Source organism: Odocoileus virginianus, chromosome 34 (genome assembly GCF_023699985.2).
Source record: "Odocoileus virginianus isolate 20LAN1187 ecotype Illinois chromosome 34, Ovbor_1.2, whole genome shotgun sequence".
Classification (NCBI taxonomy): Eukaryota; Metazoa; Chordata; class Mammalia; order Artiodactyla; family Cervidae; genus Odocoileus; species Odocoileus virginianus.
In genome coordinates this window covers 27,905,491-27,921,702 of record NC_069707.1, presented here as the reverse complement: position 1 = coordinate 27,921,702, position 16,212 = coordinate 27,905,491, and the positions used below count along the sequence as shown (strand labels likewise).

Sequence of the window (16,212 nt, the reverse complement as noted above, 5' to 3'; positions counted from 1 at the left end):
ACACATAAACAGGAGTTGCCAGCCTGAAAGAATAAGGACAAGAGGAAATTTTCTGATTTTTCGCTAAGGTATAAGATTTTAGGACAGATAAATGAACAAGGAGTAGGATAAGGCAAACGATTTAAAAAAAAAAAAACAAAAACGCAGCTCATAGAAAATTCCTGTAGTTCATCCTAAGATTTAGGCAACAAGAAATCAATTTTAGTTTAAATTTTTTTTTCAATTGAAAAACATTTCACTGAAGGCAATTAAAAAAAGAAATTTAAAGGTCAAGATTTCCAAATTAGAAGATTGCTGCAGCAACTGAGGTAAATGTGATGAGCATCTTTACCAGTTATCACAGGGGTGAAAAGAGCCACTCGTTGACTTTGAAAGTTGAGTATCATCACCAAATGTAAACATAAAATCACTGTATACTGACATTAACCAGTGAAATTCTGTTTTTAAAATATTATGTTTGGCTGCCTCGGGTATTAGTTGCATCATACAAGACCTTTGATGATTGTGGTGCGGGGACTCTCTAGTTGTGGGCCCTGGATTCAGCAGTTTAGGCACGTGGGCTCAGTTGCTCTGTGGCAATGTGGGATCTTGGTTCCCCAATTTAGCTATCAAATCTGTGTCCCTGCATTGCAAGGCAGATTCTTAACCACTGGACCACCAAGGAAGTCTCTAAATTGTGTATTTTAAGTATTGTTTTATGACTCCATTTGGTGATGATATTCAACTGCTTTCAAAAAAACTCCAAGTGCATTTAACAATCCCCTCCTAGCAACCACAGAAGTATCCTGGAAACTAAGTTTCTAGAGAATTTCCCCTGTCCAGTGGTTAGGATCTGATGCTTTCACTGTCAGGGCCCAGGCTCAATCCCTGCTTAGGGAACTAAGACTCTGCAAGCTGTGTGCAAACTCCAAAAAGTTTCCTTTTCTAATACAAATAAGCTAGAAAAATTATGACCTCCCATAATCAAGGATTAGGTAAGATTACAAATAAACCACCATTCTGGAGGGTGACAGTGGTAATTTTGTGGCTTTTCACAAGCCATGGATTTGCAATTACTATGACAGTACCAAGAAGTTATCATTGTCAAATACAGACTTCATACTGTGAATGTACATCCTTTCTTCACCTAAGTTTATGGTTTACTATCATTTTTTTTGCTTGTCCCAATTTATTTTATGGGGTGGCGTTTGTGGGGGTTTTTTATTTTATATGGGACTATAGTTGATTTACAATGTTGTGTTAGTTTCAGGTATACAACCAAGTGGCTCAGTTATACATGTATCTTTTTCAAATCTTTTCCCATTTAAGCTATTACAAAATATTAAGCACAGTTCTTCCCTATGCTATACAATATGTTTTTGTTGGTTACGTATTTTAAACATATATCATCTACTTTGGGGGCTCATTATTATTCAATCAAGAAGCTGGGCAACTCTAAGAGATTACTAAGAAAAATCTGATTCCAATTCTTAGAACAGTATTAAAACCACTTATTGTTTTCTACTTTCAACAATCAAGATTATCTTCTGCACTTTAAAAGCACTGCAAATCAGCTCACTGTTGTCAAACACCTAAAGATAAATGTCTTACATACAGATCCTTATAATTAAGACACATTATTTGCAATTTTTCTCCTAGTAATTGTAGGAAAGTGCCATCCTAATGCCTGTTCTTTTTAACCACTGGGATCCATTTTTGAAAAAACATGTGAGGATGTAACACAACAATAAAGAGAACTAGCACACTTAACGTACAACTTTGGATTCATTTGCATAACGGACACTAATCATTACTGAATGATTCTGAAACGTGAGTCCAGCTCATAAATTTACACGATCTCTACTAAAGCTCTCAAGTCAAACAATGGAATACAGTTAATTTCTATATATTCCTGGATTCCAAAATAAAATTTTCACTTTAAATTTCATTAACATAGACTTCAAATTTTTAATATCCACCTCAATAAACTGAACAATTAGACCCTTGACACTCACATTTATAAATGATTTCAACTATATTTTGAGAACCCAAGATGTTATGTAACAGATAATATTCTAAAATTCTGTCAAAGGATCTATCACAATCTACTACTTATATAGACTGAAACCAATCAAATACAATCTGAGGGTGAAGTTAATTTCTCCATGTTCCTTCCCTATTTAAGCAAGTTACAAATTCAGACAGGTCTCTGTACTTCTCTTTCTGAATGTGAAAGGAATATCATTCCACGTGGAACAAAGTGTATCCCAGAGATTCCAGCTGAAAAGTCAGAGGAATTTCCTGGTCGTCCAGTGGTTAGGGCTCCTCTCTCCCACTGCAGGGAGCACAGGTCCGATCCCTGGCCAGGGAACTAAGATTCCCTCATGCTGCGGTCACAAAAAAAAAAAACCAAAAAGAAAAAAAGCAACTATCTTATGAAAATAAGTCCTTAATAAATAAGATGGCATACTTTTATGCAGGTAGCTGAAACATGTTAAAATTATCCAGTGTAGTTAAATATACAGAGAAAGGAGTAACTTAACATTTGTATTAATCAAAATGTTACCTGACTTAGCACACAAATTTCTGTGAAAATTGTTTAAAGTTACAGAACGGTCACTTTATATTTCAAGTAACTTACAAAAGGGTTAGGCGAAGTTAAGAATTACACCAGTTCTAACTCAAAGTGAACAAAGACTAAGTTACCCAAAAAAAAAAAAAAAAAAAGACCACTTTTTAGTTAATTACTACAGTTTTAGAAACAGAAGTAGTGCTGATGTCTCCATCATAATTTATAGCTGACAGTTCCTGTATAAACACATGAACAGGAGGGCTAGACTAGAATCTGGAATTCCTGTGTTAACAATGGCTTACAATCACCACTGTAACATTTCCCATGTTTCCAAAGGAAAAAAGAAAAAAAAGATGTGAATTTGAACAGTTTTATAGAGTATTTACTGATCTCCCCCAAAACCCCATCATACTAGTAACTTTACTAACAGATGAGCTGGTATCCTAAAATTAGACATGAGCCACTGACATCAGCTGTATAGAACAGACACAGACACAGTCTCAAAATCAGGTAAACAAACAACAGCTATTACCACTTATGACATTTTATTGGCATATGACAATTTACAAGGGTCCCTGTTGCATTATACATCACACTGAGTAAGAATCGTTTAGCCATCTACATTCATTCTTATTGGGTATATTTTTACTCAAATTGTAATTGAATTCCCAACACTTGATTTTAACTGTGACAAAAGGGAAAAATGTAATTCCCAAAAGTAGGCTGCAGTAGGAAAAACAAATTTTGCTTTTTATATTAAAATTTCTAGGATGTTGAAAAGTGTACACAGCTAAAGACTGAGTCATGGCCTTAAACAGCTTTCTTAATCCTTTCTAGAAATATCCTTTGGTTATTTTTATTTTCCTTCTCTTAAGCAAAAGGAAATGTATTAATGCAGGTTATCAAACAGCTACTATTTTCTGGCACTTGTAAACAAATATCCTTACCAAGAGCAACCATTCAGCTTTTATAACATGTCATTAAGTGTAGAGTTGAACTGTGGTTGAAAGATATCACAGGCTTCTTTGTATGCTTGGCTCTAAAACAAAGATAACAGCCGCAATGGCATTCTACTGAAGTGTTTTCACAATCCCCCTTCCCACTATATTCTAACAGGATACTCTTCCTCTCAATTTTATTTAATACAAGTAACCAAATATGAGTACATGTGGGTTAAAGCAATGCACTTGAACTTGTAACCTGCTGATAGGACTTAGGTAGCTTTATTCCTACTCCCTATTAAGTAATTTCTGAGTAAATTCCCCTTTCCACTTCTCTTATGTGGAAAAGCAAAACTGCACATTTATAGTCATGCACAGAGATTCAGTATCTAACCAAGTAATAACTGTTAAAATAAAAGCTAAATTTATTTGTATAAAATAAAATGGTCGTGAAAATTTTCCTGTGTTGGAAATCAAATCCATGGTGCTTTAGCATGTAATTACGTGCTATGCCGACTAGGAGAATATTAGTTATGTCCTGATCAATGCTACATATACTTGTTTTTACAGTGTTTCCTTTCTGCTCAAACAATTTCGGAAAAACAAAATAAGAGAAATCATGCAATGCTTAAGGATTTTAGGGCTACGAACATCACATTTGTTGAATTTTGTTTTTCTATTTTTCCCTCATATAGCTGTTAGGTAAAAGCCTCTGACTGCAATCAAGGTGCCAGAAGCATCCCAAATCATCAGTGAGTATGAACAAGCCATACACGTAAAATGCTTAAGTTTACATTAACACAATAATCATTATCTTTTAATGCAAACAAATATAACTAATTCAGTTGCTGAATTAACAAAATGAAATTTGACTACTTTTATATTATGCTCACAGAGCAGACTTAGCACTGAAATTTTACTATTTCCGATTTTCATTCCTTCTAAGAGATATCATAAACATAAAGGCAATTCACATTTGAAAGATTATCTTCCTGAAGAACAGAACCCTTGGGAAGAAAAAGAAAAACCCATTTTACAAACTGAAAATGAAATAGTGGGGGAAAAAAAAAAAACCAAGGTAGATCAATGCTGTGACAAACTTCCTGTCAAATCTTTTTATTGGTGACATTTGGAAAACAAGTTCCTTAAAATACTACTAATGAGCAATATATTCTGTTTGCCTATTATTCCTTATGGTTAAACTATGAACTAGTGATTCAGCTGTCTAAAAGCTCAAATAAGTATGTGAGATATGACGTCAGGTACACATCTTTTTAACCTTATCAAGTTATTCTGCAGAATAATCCTCTTCCATACCAATATCAGAATTATAGGCTTTGTTCTGTTTTTCTTTTTTAAGTAAGACGTTCAGTAGGAATGGGGGTTTTGTTCGTACTATTACAAACCAGTTTCCTCTCTCAAAGAACTGATATCTAAAGACCATGACTCAAACTAAAAGAAAACAGAGAACATTGAATTTTGAATGCAAATGGTAAAGGCTCCTAAAAATGTTTTTTATAGTCCATTGCTTGCTTTCAGTTTAAGAAAAAATTTTTTCCATACTTTTCAATTTAACTTTTAACAGCTAGTACTTTTGAGCTATTGGCAAAGCTTCTTTTTCCATCTTAAACATTTGATGAGATGTTAAATTAGCTTAGTTTACCAAAATAACAACTTTTTCCATGGTACATTTCAAAAATTAGTCACCCTACAATGTAGTGTGTTTGAGTTAAGGAGAATGTTAAACAGATGCAACCAGTTAAAATAATTAGTGTGGTCTCTATAGACAATTCCTCTTCAGGGATTTGTATGTAGAGCTAACGTTTACTTCAGAATAAACATTAACACAAACAGGGAGGGGAGAGAATCAGAACTTTCACAGAGCTGTACTTAACCATATCTTATAGACAAAGCAGAATTACAATGCATGTAACAAAAACAGTAAAAGTATATTTTTTTTAAAAGTTGATAGTTACAAATATGGTACGTAACAATTTTCTACTTTATTTCAGTACAATTTTCAACATACAGTCTACTATTTTTCAAGATATTTGAAGATTCAAAACAAAATTTCTCTAGACTACTTGCAAACAGTAAAATTTAAGTAAAATGCTTACATTCTTATTTGAAAACAAAAATCATGTAAAAAAAAATGGTGGGTGCAAGTTCTGTTCTCTGTTGCAATCTTACTTCAGATTCCCTATTCCTAAAAAAAAAAAAAAAAGAAAATAAAGATTAGCAAAGATATGAAGAGTGAAAATAATTCAAAATAATCACTGTATCTAAAAATCAAAATAACTGGCCCAACAAACTCACACAAAAGAACATGTCAGAACCACTAACAAGTTGAAAATTTCTACCTTTTCTTCTTTGCGTCTGTCCTTCTTTTCTTCATTATTTTCCATGGTCTCTTCTTCATCTTCAACAATCCCGTCCCCTTGGTATTTGTCATGAGTCCACTTTGGACTGCTACCTGACTTTTTGAAGTTAAAGCGCCCTCTGCCACGTTGAAAAGTACCACGACCTCTTCCTCTTTTGGCCCAATAATCCACACCATCATCTCTGTCATCATGCTACAGAAAGGTTAAAGAAAGAAAGAAATGTCTTTCTTGTAAGGAATATGATTACATCCCCAATCGTGTTATTGTATAAATCTTCTGAAAATTGGGTATATGAGGTGGGTACTGTTCTAAAACACACAAAACCAATAAAACTGAGCTTTTCAACAAAAACATGCTGCATCATGAAAGTAAATAATCACATGCTTAGTAACCCAAGCATTTGAGAGCTGCCCAGTTTTCTGAAGAATCTCAACTGCTAAATTACTGCCAGTTATCAAAATTTTTATTGTTCTGCTTTCCATTATTTCAATCTACTATGCATAGGTGAGATAATGTAACTGATATTTTCCCCCCAAAATTACCTCAGTCACAAGTACATAACAAAGTATAAAAATGTCATTACAACATTATCAATAACATTTACTAAATAAAATAGGTGGTAAGAAGGATCTCTTACATATAGCTACAGACTTTTAAAAATCCTATTGAGATACATCTAAATTAATGTGTATTACCTATTAATCTTCTTGGCAAGGGCACAAGTCAAATCAAGATGGAATGATCCCGAGGGTAATACCTCAAGTTATTTCTTGTTCACTAACCTAAAATTCTGCAGCTATTACATCCCAACCTTAATGTTTCATTAACTGCATCCAAATAGATTGTTCCCGAATTACAAATTATTCCATTAGCCAAAGCAATCTGAAAAAGTGAAAAGTACTTGGCTTTGTGTATGAGTAGATGAGCATTAGGAGAAGGCAATGGCACCCCACTCCAGTACTCTTGCCTGGGAAATCCCAGGGGCAGAGGAGCCTGGTAGGCTACAGTCCATGGGTTCAGACATGACTGAGCGACTTCACTTTCACTTTTCACTTTCATGCAATGGAGAAGGAAATGGCAGTGCTCGCTGGGGCAGCACATATACTAAAATTGGAAATGGCAACCCACTCCAGTATTCTTGCCTGGAGAATCCCAGGGACGGGAGCCTGGTGGGCTGCCGTCTATGGGGTCACACAGAGCCGGACACAACTGACGTGACTTAGCAGCAGCAGTAGCGGATGAGCATTACATCCCAAAGAACAAAACAAAGAATGAAAAGTTCCCCTAGTAATGTAACTGCTGCCCATCTCAAACAAACTTTTTAAGTTTGTACCTAACCTACAAAAAATGGGAATGATGCCCCTTTATGAGACAACAGGTATAATACAAACATAGCTGCATAACTTATAGAGTACTGATATTGACCAACTGTCTAAAACTCACTCAACTTTTTAAAAATACATAACTAAGCACCTTTTCAAAACAAAGAATGTGCCTTTGTGCATATTCACATAATACAGCTCACCCTCCTACATGACTTAAAAAGTTCACACATGTAATTAACAGACAGTGTGAAAGAGTCCTCACCAATTTCTTTTCTAATTAAATCTAGCTTTATCAAAACAGTGAAAGATGACCAGCTAGAGGTATGCAAGCTTCAAAAAATGAACTTAGGAACTATCAAAAATGTACCATTTCAGTACGTCAAAGTTTAACTGTAAATCCCAAATTAACTATTTTAAAATAGTTTGCCACTCAAAATAATATGTACATACAATGACGTAATTTCAGGCTCCTTTTTGTTATCAGCACAACTATAGAGTTTATGCTTTTTGTTTGTGGTGTTTACACAGTATCCCATGAATTTGTAAGAAGAAGCAAATGCGTTTTGAAGCCAGAGATATGGATTTAAATCTTAGCAGAAACTGAGTGAACTTGACTTCCTCATTTTAAAAAAACAAAGATAGGCTTAATGGAACACAAATGATCTGTAAAAAGTGCCCAGCCCGGTGCCTGACAAGCAAGCGCTCAGAGGTGGTGATAATAATGCTTACATGGTGCTTATTTCTAAGAATGAGGCATTGGTCTCAGCATTTTCTATATACTCACTCACTCATCTAATCCTCACAACAACTGTAAAATACTGTTACTAACTCCACTTTAGGAATAAAGAAATCGAGGCACAGAGAAACTGAGTAACTTGCCCAAAGCCACAGGGCCAATCTCTTCCAATGCCCCTTATGCCCATCATCCTCAGAGTAAGCTTCCCAGGAATCATGGTAACAGTAAATGATTACTAAATGAGGTAGCCAAGAGCTAAAACGGGAAAAGCAGTAACAAAGCTAAACACTAGAGTTAGGCTAGCAAACACTTTTAAATACACAATCATCTTACACAATAATCTGAAGACTAAACAACAGCTACATCATCACACTGTGTTTTTCAAAGGATATCCCAGCAGCTACCGAAGTGACACTTTGATGCTAAGCATACTAGTTCTTTTTCTTTTCTGGACAAGTGGCATGCAGAATATTGCTTCCCCGACCAGGGATGGAACCCATGCCCTCTACAGTGGAGGCACGGAGTCTTAACAATTGTACCACCAGGGAGGTCCCTAAAGCACACTGAGTCTTAATCCTCAAATTCTTACATCCAAGATATCAGTCTTACTGTAGACTAACTACAGAAGATAAAGGGGACTTGAGATATTTACAATATATAATCAAAAACATGTTAACTGAGGCCTTCCCTGGTGGCTCAAAGAATACACCTGCCAATGCAGGAGATAGGTTCGATCCTTGATCCAGGATGATCCCAAGTGCTATGGCTAACTAAGCCCGTGCATCACAACTAGTATAAGCCTGTGCACTAGAGCCCAGAAACCACATCTACTGAGCTCACAGGCCCTAGAACCCGTGGTATGCAACAAGAGAAGCCACTGCAATGAAAAGTCTGAACATCACAACCAGAGAAAAAGCATGAGCAGCAGCAAAGACACAGCATAGTCAAAAATAAGTAAAATTATTAAAGGAAAACTCCAGTTCAAAAAAAAATATGTTAACAAAGAAGGCCATATTAGAACCAAAACCTTCTGAATCGTCTTCTCTTCTCTACAGAATGATCAAGTTTCAAAAGAGTTAATTTACTAAAGTTCCAATGCAAATCTCTGTCCCCACAAGGAATTTTCTCTTCCTCAGATGACATTAACACAGGTAACTTACCCATTTCAGTACTTTCCCATTTGCTCCAACTCTACAAATACTCTCAATCCCTCTTCAGAATCTCAGGTTCTAAAGACTACTATCTTTCCTGAAATATTTATTATTGAAAACATTATCTTTGCATAACTCAAAGTTTAGAGAAGGGAAATTTCAGATAAGAATGCAATAACTGTTACCAAGGACTAGAGGAAAAATGATAAAGCCTGTTAAGAACCTTTGGACCCCAAGGCATGGGTTCAAATCCTAACCCCACTCCTTCTGGCTGCACACCTTTGGTCAAGCTGCTCAATCTCTTTACCTCTGTGTTTTTCATCTGTACAAACTGAATAATGGTCCTACCTCAAAATGACTTTAGAAGCCTGAAAATAAGCAACTTTCACTTTCAGTTCAAAACACTTAAGAATGGTGCCAAGCAAAATGCTCAGTAAATATTATCCATTATTATTACTAAGTATTAAATGTTTCATTACTAGGGACAGAATGTCCATGCTTATTAATTATTCTGAAAAAAACCTAGAGGAATCTATAGCTTTCAACTTCATTCTGAATTTTAAAAAAATTTTTGTATTTCTAGTCTCATCACTGAAAAATACCTTTGCAGACTATCCATAAATTGAAATACACATGTAGAAACCAAAGCTGTCATTCCAATGGCTCATTAATTAAGAACCAAAATAATTAATTTGGGGAACTAATTTATATATAAGAAATGTGACATTAATTTTACTTCTAGTGAGCACTAGCCTGTGACAAATGCACACGTATGTCTTATACAGAAATGAAGATTTTAAAATATAGTACAGAACAAAATGTTAAGTAACACTCATCTTGATTTGTGTTAACTAAAGCCTAATTACACACTAATCAAAATTATGTCCCAATTTAAGACAAAAACTATGATACTAGAGAGAATGTCATAGAAAAGTCAAAGTGAAAGTGCTGGTCACTCAGTCGTGTCTTTGCAACCCCATGGACTGTAGCCCACCAGGCTCCTTCATCCATGGGACTCTTCAGTCAAGAACACTGAGTGGGTAGCCATTCCCTTCTCCAGGGAATCTTCCCAACCCAGGGATCAAACCTAGGTCTCATGCATTGCAGGCAGCTTCTTTTACCCTCTGAGCCACGAAATTAAATATTTGTAAAATGTTTTAAGTGTTAAACAATTATTTAACTTGTTCACCTCTCATTTCCTTAACTTTCTGTGCTTTTACACTTGTTTTACTATCTGGCAGTTTTACAAGCACTTGCTCCTCACCCACACCTTTGAAAGGCTGGCCTTTTAATCTCTTCTCTTCTGACTCGGTGATATTACTGTGGTTTTGTGACTGTATGATGGCATCTAGATTTTTTTCTCTCTAGTTCTGCATTAGCAACTACCTACACTGCACATTTCCACTTATTATGTCTTGGGCACTTCTGTAACAGAACTTAAATTAACCTTCACCTCAAATGAGCTGCTTTCCTCTGTATTCCCTGTGCTTGCAATATCCTTTCTTCTCACTACCAACACCAAACTAGAGGGTCCCTGAATAAGCCTTCATAAATGTGGCTTTAACATTTTTCAAAACTAGTCGCTCAGACACTCAATTATTTCTCAGATCTGTTTGTCACAGCCATGTTTTTCCAAACTCTGCTTAACATCCAAATTTACTCAAGTATTATCTTCCACAATTTGGCTCCTGCTTCTTCATTTTCCCAAACTTATAACAATCATCTAGCCATATGAGCACTGGAGTTCTCTATATTAGGATGTCTCACTCTTGCTTTTTTACAGCACACCTGCTCATCTTCCAAGCTTATGATTCAATCCAAACTCCTCTACAAAGTCTTTCTTCATCAGTATCTCCTTTGCAGTAATCCACTCTTCCTTGGGAGGACATCTACCATATGTATTTAGAATGTTCTCCAGTATCAGTCTCTTAAGCCAAGAATTGAAATCCTATGTATCTTTCCATCCATAGCATAAATAGCAGTGTATTAATTCATAAATTCCTATATTAAAAGTGAAATATCTTTTAAACTTTCTGTAACTGAATAAAACACCTTTCACTTTCCAGAGATTGTCAAGTCAAGCATAAATTTCTCCTCAAAGGAGCATAAATTGTGGAAACATTATGCATAATGTACTCTATAAAAATTTAACTTTTCTAGACTCTTGGTCATTAAAGTACTCCAAAAAAGAGGCAAATGGAAATTAATTTTTGAAACAACCACAATGCCCATTCTTCAACCAAAATATAGATCTAGTTCAGAATACAACTATATAGTCTATGTTGGCAGATGGCTTGGACATTCAGCTTTATTCAAATATACTCATAAAAAGTCAAACAAAAGACACATTTCTAAAAACTCAGCACTATTTTCCTCCTTGCTTCAACAAAACAACTAGACTTCAGAAATAATCTCTAAAACATGACTTCCCTGAAAAGCTATGACAAAAATGAATATTCTGTTAATAGTTTTGGTATTTCCTTAAGTTTCTATAATGGAAGATAAACCCTCTTCTAACGTGCCAAAGTGCAAAAAATTTCCATCATTACTTAGAGAATCTTTCAGGACCCACCTCCTCTAGCTTCATCCCTTACAAACTACTTCAGAAAGAAGAGCATCACAAGGAAGCATCAAATTAATGTATATCTAGCAATTTTCCCATAATGTAATTTTTCATCTTCCTTTTACTCCAATAAAAGTTAACAGCCTCCTGAAAACCTTAATTACATGCACTGTGGAAGAATTCTTCTCCTTGTCTTTCAATTAAACACACAGCTGCAGTGATGAAAGGGAAATCTTAATGATTTATCTTCTTAACTTTACCGTCTTATAGACAGATATGAAACAATTTAATGTTTTTCTCTGAATGTGACTATCAAATCAGGTATATTTTTACTTTACCCTGACCAGTCCATAGGTAATATCAATAAGGTATAAACAGGACTAAAGGGACCCACATGTTCAAAACTTCAAATCATCTGGGTAATGATTTATTTTAAAAGTTTCCTATATTATAGTAAATCTTCTCATAGTAGTGGATGCCTGTACTCAAATGTATTCATCCAGTATGCTTTGAAAATTAATGCAAACCAAATAAACAGAGATTTCTAACACCCACCAAGAAGTACTTCTTGCTCTTTGGGGTATATTCTGGATCCCATTCCTCTTCCTTCGGTCTCTTTTGAAAAGTAGTATTTGAGTTGTTTGGACCAGTATTTGTCCCAGCAAAAACTCCTCTGGCTCTTCCTCTGCCTCTAATTCGAAACTGATTAACAAAGTTGTTTAGTAATGAAATCAAAAGGTATTAAGTTACATGCAAACTCTAATTTTACTGCAGTAACAAAAAACATTCCCTAATTTCTTCCCTGAATCTCAACTTCACAGCCACTGAGGATGGGAAGGGTGCTCATTTTATACTAGAAAGGAGGGAAAAAATTCTGCCTATTGAAAGCTGAATAGGTTAAGAAGAAATGCACAGTCAACCTAAGTTGTCAGAACACTGCACTTTCTTCACAGCCTAAACTAAAATTTTTAAATAGTTTAAACTTTAAAAAGTTGGGTTTTTTCCCTTTTACTAGCCAAGAGTGTCTAATTTCTTTGAATTACACAGGAGTCCGAAGCGTTAACCACATCTACCACCATATGCAAAGCTCTTCTCTTTCCCAAATGATCTAATTAATAAACCCTACTAACAACTAACTGGATACTAGCTCAAGTTAGAAATCTGAACCTAGAAATTAGTCAAGAAGATGCACTACTATGAAGTCATTAAAATTACAATTGTAAGAATTTATGGAAACATGGGAATAATAATATATATACTAGGTAGGATAAAAACTCATGTAATTTCTATGACTAACACACATATAAAAAAGAACCTGAATAGGCAAAAATGAAAATAATTGTTAATACAAACATGGATTTTTTTTGTTTCAAGACATGTTCTTATTAATAAAAAAGTGATTAAAGAAATGGATCTAAATCATTAACTGCCTTTGACTCTTGGGTCTCTAAGCACATTGCACAGCTATTGATTCCAAAGTTAGTAAGTTATAGAGATGTTTCTAAATCTCAAAATGGCATACTTTCAAAATCAGGCAAAAACGTGGATTTTTTACTTTCTATACAAAGGAGGTTATCATCCCAGCTCCAGCTCCTCCTCACTCTCCCAAATGGCATTTCTTAATGAAGATATATCAAATACTATTTTAAAGACTATAGGAGTAATGAGTCACACAACAATGACTAAATCATCATATATCTTCCTTTCCTTATGTACAGTGCTCTAAAGTAAAGTTCTGTCAAAGACAGAAAATAATTTTATTACTTACAAAGGTTCCTCGTGGTCTGCTAACTCCTGCAAAGCCTGAGTATTCTTTCAGCTCATGGTGCGTTTTAAATTCTTCTTCTCTTTCCTTCTTACTCTCCTTTTCTTCTCGAGAACTAGGAGAAGAAGGTGATGCTGAAGAGGATGAAGATCGAGAATGATCTTGCTCTCTACTTTTATGTTTACTGAAAAATAAAAGAAACAAGAAAAATGTGCTATTTTTAAAAAAAGATTAAGAAAGACCCTGCTGTATCTTACAATAAGAGGGATATTTTTCAAGTCAAAGAAACTATCCCCTATTAAAATTATCATGAAACTAAAATGATTGGGTGTTCAACTTTGCCATAGTCTGTTTCCATTCTCCTCCAATATTTGTTTTATATCACTACTGGAAAACATGCTATGACCTGCCAGTTAGAAACTAGCAGTCTGGAAACTTCAAGAATATAAAGTTCAGTTCTTCAACATTTTTAACTTTTTTTTTTTTTTTTTTTTTAAAGGAAAGGAAGGGAAGAGTAGGAAAAAGTATGAATGTCCTTAAGGCCATGTTTCAAAATGACTGCAGTTTGTACAACCCTGGGTAAAAACAGTTGATAGGTTTGGGCCATAACTCCGTTATTGAAATAAAAAGCATATGACATTATAAATACCAGTAAATTAAAATTAATCATAAATTAAAAAAACACAAGTAAAATTACCACCATTCACCTAATGAACAGCAAGAAAAACGATTATCTATGATACTTAGTATTCCTATTATTTACTTGACTCTATCATGATCAATACATGATTCTACTGCAATACCCACAAAGGTCATACCTGCGATAACTCTTACCACTTCTAACAGAATCCATGGAAACATTACTTTGAAAGCCTAATACACATTGCTATTTCAAAAAACTAGTCCTTCCTCCCCCCATCTCTCCCATGTTAAACCACTAGACATCAGTTTAAAATTCTTGTACTCTGGGTGTTATGAGTTGAAAAAGTGCGGAATCAAGCATAACGAACCAAAGTTCTTACACAAACTGTTTCTAGAAATGCACTGCATTGAAGTCCAACCTCCTGATGTAGCCTGGATAATAGGACACATTAATTTGTCATTTTTTTTTCAGTGTTAGCTTGCTATTCCAAAGTTTTTGTCCTCATCCACCATAAGCCGTGTAAAAGACAAATACATTTTTGCTGTAAAACAAATAATTTTAATTGTTTAAATTTAAACATTCGATTACACAGTCAAAATTGAAAGCAATTAAGCTGACAATTATTAAAGGCTAATTAGAAGCTAAAACCTAACTCCGACAGTTTTAACAATTACCTGTCATCTTTGTAAGATTTGTATTCCTTGTAATCTTTTGGAGTTTTTTCCTGCTTTCTTGATCCACTGGATTCCCTGGAGCCCTTGGAATCCCCCCGTTCTTTACTTCTTTCTTTTCTCCGACGATCTATGTCATGCCGAAGATCAGCAGAATCACATCTTAATTTTTTATCTCCCTATAAAAGACAGATATAAAATACAGATTTCAGGGAAACTATAGGGGAAAAAAAAGAAATATGTATATATATATATAAAAAAAAACCAGTTTTTTTTTTTTTGCCAGTTTCTAAGCTGACATTTTAGTAGCAGAAAAGAATGAATATAACATACTACTTCCATACTTAAGTTTTTGTTTAAAAACGTACTTGCTGTTTTCACTAAACACTTGTGAACACAAGTACAACGGGACTGGAGAAGGAATTAAAAGCTAACTGTCCTCAAAACGTCATAGGTTTCTGTACAAAACAATCCATAATAAGCTTTCATAAAGTAAAATGATATTATTTTTCCACTCGGTACATCCTCGCTAATTAGCTCTCATCTTTTGAAACAGCTTTTTATATACTTTAACAATGATAGAGATTATACTCAGTTGTGGGTATAGCCATCTGACAGTAAAGTTAAGGGATCCTAGAGTAAATGGTTCTCATTATTTAAGCCTCATTATCACCAAGTTCTTCCCAAATTAGTTGACCAACCCAATAAATATCACTTTAAAAGTTAAATATTCTGTATTTTCCATAACATGCAAACATAATATGATTAATGAAACCAACTGAGGTTGAACAAGGGTAGAAACAAAGCCAGAAAGATTCATTCCCAATCCTGTACTCAGTATCTGGGCCATATACTGCCCTTTCTCAATTCAGGTATTGCAACGGACATTAGTTTAACTGGGTCACAATTCACCTCCTTCTTGTTCCATTGCTTTTTCAAATACTATATAATTTAGGAAGATGGAAAGAGGCATCTAGGAATGAAGAAAAATTATACATCAGTAAGATGCTAAGCAATGTGGACATCCTTGCTAGTATTCAACAATAAGAAGTACTTACTCTGGGAAGTCTAGCTACAATGTTCATAAACATTCCTAAAACTGGAAGTATATGTCCAAATGGTATCAACTACTCACCTATTTGCTCCCACAGTTATGAGAAAAACCTAATCAAGAGCAAAAACCTTCCTATTCACCTAGTAATATGCTATTGCCAAGCCCATGGGTAACAGTGTAGGTGGAAGTACTTTGTAAACATCAAACTATATATGTAAACTATACACTATTACATGTATGTTAATTGTTCATTCAGATAGGAAGATAAAGGATAAAAAGCAATGTCTTTTCCTCTTATCCTTCCATTAGTTATCACTATTTTCCCTCCTCTAGGTCAAAATCTGGTCTGAATAATGAAGAGAGAAGAAAGACACTCACTCTGTCAGAGTATAAGAATACAGTAAATTGTGGGCAAAACAAAATTAACCAAC

General features: G+C 34.7%; 1 protein-coding gene across 9 annotated transcripts in view; it reads right to left on the bottom strand.

The window, feature by feature from the left end:
- Positions 1-4,582: 4,582 nt before the first annotated feature.
- The window catches only part of BCLAF1 (BCL2 associated transcription factor 1), a 29,730-nt gene continuing 18,100 nt past the window's right edge, over positions 4,583-16,212 (bottom strand). For 4 of the 9 annotated variants that reach the window (XM_020881094.2, XM_070461481.1, XM_020881093.2 and 1 more), the window contains exons 9-13: positions 14,731-14,906; positions 13,417-13,597; positions 12,204-12,350; positions 5,853-6,065; positions 4,583-5,698 (exon numbers count right to left, since the gene is read on the bottom strand). In XM_020881094.2, the coding sequence (XP_020736753.1) occupies positions 5,693-5,698; positions 5,853-6,065; positions 12,204-12,350; positions 13,417-13,597; positions 14,731-14,906 (723 nt within the window). In that variant the 3' untranslated portion in view covers positions 4,583-5,692. Of the gene's footprint in view, positions 5,699-5,852; positions 6,066-12,203; positions 12,351-13,416; positions 13,598-14,435; positions 14,598-14,730; positions 14,907-16,212 lie in introns of those variants that run through there. The other 5 variants (XM_070461482.1, XM_020881096.2, XM_070461483.1 and 2 more) reach the window with 2 other exon arrangements.